The sequence below is a fragment of the Furipterus horrens genome, unplaced genomic scaffold (genome assembly GCF_987537825.1).
Source record: "Furipterus horrens unplaced genomic scaffold, mFurHor1.1.pri manual_scaffold_1, whole genome shotgun sequence".
Lineage (NCBI taxonomy): Eukaryota > Metazoa > Chordata > Mammalia > Chiroptera > Furipteridae > Furipterus > Furipterus horrens.
Genome location: NW_028327171.1, coordinates 65,350,268 through 65,354,984, shown reverse-complemented (window position 1 = coordinate 65,354,984; position 4,717 = coordinate 65,350,268). Strand labels below are relative to the sequence as shown.

Sequence of the window (4,717 nt, the reverse complement as noted above, 5' to 3'; positions counted from 1 at the left end):
CTGAGATTTCTTGAAGAAATTGTAGCTCAAAAATACAACATTAACTCCTTCCTGAGTTTCCAGCCTTCAGGTCTGCCTTATAAAGTTCAGATTTCCCAGCTCCCACAGCTTGGTGAGCTAATTCCTTAAAATAAATCTCTCTTCTAGCTCTATAAATGGATATTACATAGATATAAATATAGACACAGATAGAAATAGAGATTAGATATAGATATAGGTATAGGTATCTTCTATTGGTTTTGTTTTACTAGAGAATCTTGATACAAATAACATTAATAATATAAATAATATTAATCAATGAAATGTACATATTGACAGCATGTTAAAACCACCCTAATAGTTTTAATGAACAGTGGTGATTGTCTATTGAGTACCATTTCTCTTTCCTTCATCAAATAGTACCCTAGAGTTTGGTTGATCAGTTAGAAATGAACCCACCCTTGGTTCCAGAATTAGGCTTGATTTGGTCCAAACCATCAGCATAATCCCAGTATGCCCATCATCATTCATGTTCACTGTTTTTGTTTCAGAGAGAGTGAGAGAGAAACACCAATCACACCTTTCCACCTCCCTATCCTCACCCCCCAAAACCCCCTTACTCGCAGGTGCCCCCATCTGGTACTAAACCCGCAACCCCCTGGGTGCACTGGAAGTCTCCCTAACCAACCCAGCCACCCAGCCAGGACTCGCATTCACTTTTGAATAGTGATGGAGATGAGTTAGTCTTAATCTCCATAATTTGCTTCTCACTAGCAATACCATACCATAGTTTTATTTGTTATTTTTCTATTTTCCACATATTCTTCATAATGTTCACTGCCATTGCATTAGTGTCTATAATGGTGCCTGTCATGCAGAATAATACCAGAAAACGTTTGCTCAATGAATGAAAGAACTGCAACTAGCAACATCTTTAGGACATCACATTTTAAACTCGTCAAATTTTTCAACCATTCATTGAAGATTTTATTCTAGCTTCAAATTAATTCCATCTTGTTAACTGACTGTTTCATATCTATATCTTTGTTTCTTTTAATTTCTTTTTTCTTTTGGAGTTCTTATAGGAAACAGTTACATAAGCAACTCCAAAAGAGGATGCTCATGACTTTTTTCCCTGTAGTTGATGACAAAAATAAGTTTTGCTTTGGAAGTATTTACATGAAAAATATGACACATTGCTAGAGAATTTACAAGTATGATCTGGTACGGAAATTGACCATTTTACCACCAAACCAAGTGTTGTAAAATGAAAGTTGTGAAATCACGCCATCTGGGTATAATTGTAGACTTATATTAATTTCATACAGGGCATACATGTGCTTTCTTTTCTTGCCTAGATCTCCAGCTGTTCACTGGCAAAGGAAACCACCTGATCTCTTGCCTGGCATCGGCCTTTCTCATTTCATGTCTCCTTCACATCCTCCCTCGACTATCTGGAGGTAGATTTATTTATTTATTTATTTATTTATTTAGTTAGTTAGTTATTTATTTTTATTTTTTAAAGATTTTATTTAGTTAGTTTTTTAGAGAGAGGGAAAGGGAGGGTGAAGGAGAGGGACAGAAACAATTTTGTGCAAGGGAAACATCAATCAGTTCCCTCTTGCACATCCCCAACTGGATACCTGCCACATAACCCAGCCATGTGCCTTGGCCAGGAATCAGACCAGTGACCCTTTGGTTCACAGACTGATGTTCAACCCACTGAGCCACAACATCCAGGGCAAGAGAGAAATCTTAACCTCATCTAAGATATCAAAATATTATCATGCTATATTTGGTTGTTCCTGTGTTACTGAGCATAAAATATGATCTGGAAAATAAACTCAAAGGGGGCTGAAGCATAAGGGTTTGTCATTTTTAGCCATGGTCCTAGTCAGCCCTGTGATGAAGGAAAAGAGAAAATTCAATAAAAGACCTCATAAAGGGGCTTTATTGCTCTCATGGAAATATAAGATCAGGGTCACAAGGAATTAGGTGGGTGGATAGACTATCTCAGGGATTCACATAGTAGGTAACAAATGAGAAAAGAAAAAGTATATATATATCAGAAGGTGAGGGGGAATATTCCAGGGGTTTGTGAGCTCTGAGAGAACAGCACCTTAATTCCCAGAGAAGATGGGTATTGGAGGAGAGAAGGAATATGATGAACTGGGTCAGAGAATAGTGCTAGGTCATCTAGCACCTCCACTCTTCTGCTCTCAAAGGTCAGCAATGCATCTTCCCTTCTGCAGTGTGACTCACAAGAGCCCTTGGTGTCTGGGGGCACCACTTGGGCGCAGGTCCTGGATAATGAAGAGGGTGCCCACCACAATGCCCACGAGGCCCACGGCCAGCCCCAGGGCACAGACCACAGTCTCTGTCAGCTCCGATATAGGGGTTGGAATCTCAGGCTCCCAGTGTTTCAGCACTGGCTTGTCCAGGCCCCAGTGCTCCACCTTGCAGTCATAAATGTCGTCAGCAGAAGGGAGGAAGGTGAGGTTACTGATCTTGAGGAAGGAATGATCATTCTTGGGCAGGAAGCTGGTTTCAGAAACACCCTGTGTGACTGAGTGCCCATTACTCAGCCATGTGATGTTGATCACAGGGGGGAAGATGTTGTCCACCGCGCAAATGAGGATGCTGGGCTGGCCCAGCTCCACGTGAGACTTGGGAAACACAGTCACCTCAGGAACCTCATTGACAGCAGCAATAGAGTTGGAGCGTTTAATCATGACCTCCAAGTTGTGTTTTGATGTAGCTATTTCTCTCAATCCACCCTGTGGGTCAAAACTCCCAAATTTGCTAAACTCAGGCAGTCGCCAGACAGTCTCCTTCTTCTGCAGGTCCACGTAGAACTCCTCATCTCCATCAAATTCAAAAGCGTACTGGCCAGAGGGACCATAGGACTGGTAGACCTCCAAGCCATAGGCAGCAACATGGTCAGCCACAATGTCTTCACCTCCACAAAGACACATCATGGTGGTCAGGGCAAGGGTCCCCCAAATCAGAGCTCTGTTTAGGATCATTGAGGTAGATTTTTTTAAATGTCACATTGGAAATTATGAGCACAACACCAGTTAATAACTCTTTTAACCTCGTGACAAATGTGGTCATCTATCTTCAGTTAGGAGGATACAGTTAGAGATGGTGTTTAGACCTCAGCAATTTAATCAGAAGGCTGTGTGAGTAGGGCAGGCACCACTGATCAGGACCCCTTCCGTCACTTATGTTGTGCTCACTAACAATCGGTCAGGAAAGAACATGTTCTGAGGGCTGACACTGCAGTTGGGTAGAAGCATAAGTATCCTATGCTACTTCCTTTAGAGTTTCTTACATTTACATAGCTCTTATAATACAGGTGAATCATAAAAATAAAAGCTTATGTTTTGTTTGTTTTTTTTTTTAACCCTTGGAGTCAAGCTTTGAAAGTAACATATAATATGATATAATATTTTGAAATATTGCAGACTTCCACATATGGAATATGCTTTAAAACGAACATTCAAACTCATTGGAGAAAATAAGAGAAGTTAAAAAGTAAATATTTAAGTAGGGGAAGGGTTTAGTAAAGGAACTAGTATAAATAACCCAAGAACATGGACAATAAGGTGGGGATTGACTGTGGGAGAAGGGGTGGACTGGGGTGGGGAGCAATGGGAGAAAAAGTAGGACAACTGTAATAGAAAAACAATAAATAAATTTAAAAATTTTTAAAGTAAACTTTTAAAACCTTTTTATATTTTAGGTAATACTAGTTAGTATTTATTTAGCACTTAGAAGTTGCTAAGCATTGTTTCAAGCACTTTTCAAGATGTGTTAGTTGAGTTTTTCCTTAGAGCATCTCCACATCTTTCATTTTACCCATGAGTAATCTAAAGTTCAGGGATGTTAACTTGCCCAAGGCCCAACTCCTTAGAAAAAGCAGAGTTAAGACATGTTCCATTGGTTCTTGGTAGACAATATCTTTTATATGCAAAACTAGTTATTAACTCCTCAAACACTGAACTTTCCCTGAAAAATATAAGGTGTTTGAAAATTTCATTCATAGTCCATGTAATTTTTGTTCTATGGTGAGAAAGAATCAAGTTTATACAAATCTAATTTTAGTGTACAAGAAAGGTGCAAAACGAGACAACTGTTCAATAACAGGTATGTTATTTGTTCCCAGAAAGATTATCAAGTAGTCTTTGTAAACTATTGCAAATATTACTGGTTATAGATTTTTATTCACACATAGTTTTGAAGGTAAAAACAAGTGTAACTATATAATTTATTAATATTATATAATTCTATTAACTTATAACAGACTTTTTAAAAAGATTTTATTTATTTGATTTAGAGAGGAGGGGAGGGAGGGAGAAAGAGACAGAGAGAAACATGAATGAGGGAGAGAAACATCAATTGGTTGCCTTTTGCACGTGCCCCTGACCAGGGAGCCAACCCACAACCCAGGCATGTGTCCTGACCAGGAATGGAACCAGGGACCTTTTGCTTTGCAGAATGTTGCCCAACCAACTGAGACACAGTGGTAAGGGCGTAACAGACTTTTTAAAAGAAAGTTCCATTATTCATTGTTCCCAGGAGATCCTCTACAATGTATGATACCTTGGTCAAGTAAACATGGCAAAAAATTTTGTTTGTTTCATCCCACTATTGGAAATTTCCAATGAAGCTTAACATAGTAAAGGTTCTGAAATGCCTTAAATGGGAGAGGATCCCCTGTTTAACATTATTTAAC

General features: G+C 39.1%; 1 protein-coding gene across 1 annotated transcript; it reads right to left on the bottom strand.

The window, feature by feature from the left end:
• Positions 1-2,112: 2,112 nt before the first annotated feature.
• On the bottom strand, positions 2,113-3,005 carry LOC150021253 (SLA class II histocompatibility antigen, DQ haplotype D alpha chain-like). The gene has a single exon (XM_090287838.1). The coding sequence runs from the start codon at positions 3,003-3,005 to the stop codon at positions 2,238-2,240; it is 768 nt and encodes a 255-aa protein (XP_090143964.1). The 3' UTR covers positions 2,113-2,237.
• Positions 3,006-4,717: the final 1,712 nt, after the last annotated feature.

Coding starts and splice junctions, on each gene's coding strand:
- LOC150021253 (XM_090287838.1), bottom strand. CDS start 3,005: ATGATCCTAAACAGAGCTCTGATTTGGGGGACCCTTGCCCTGACCACC.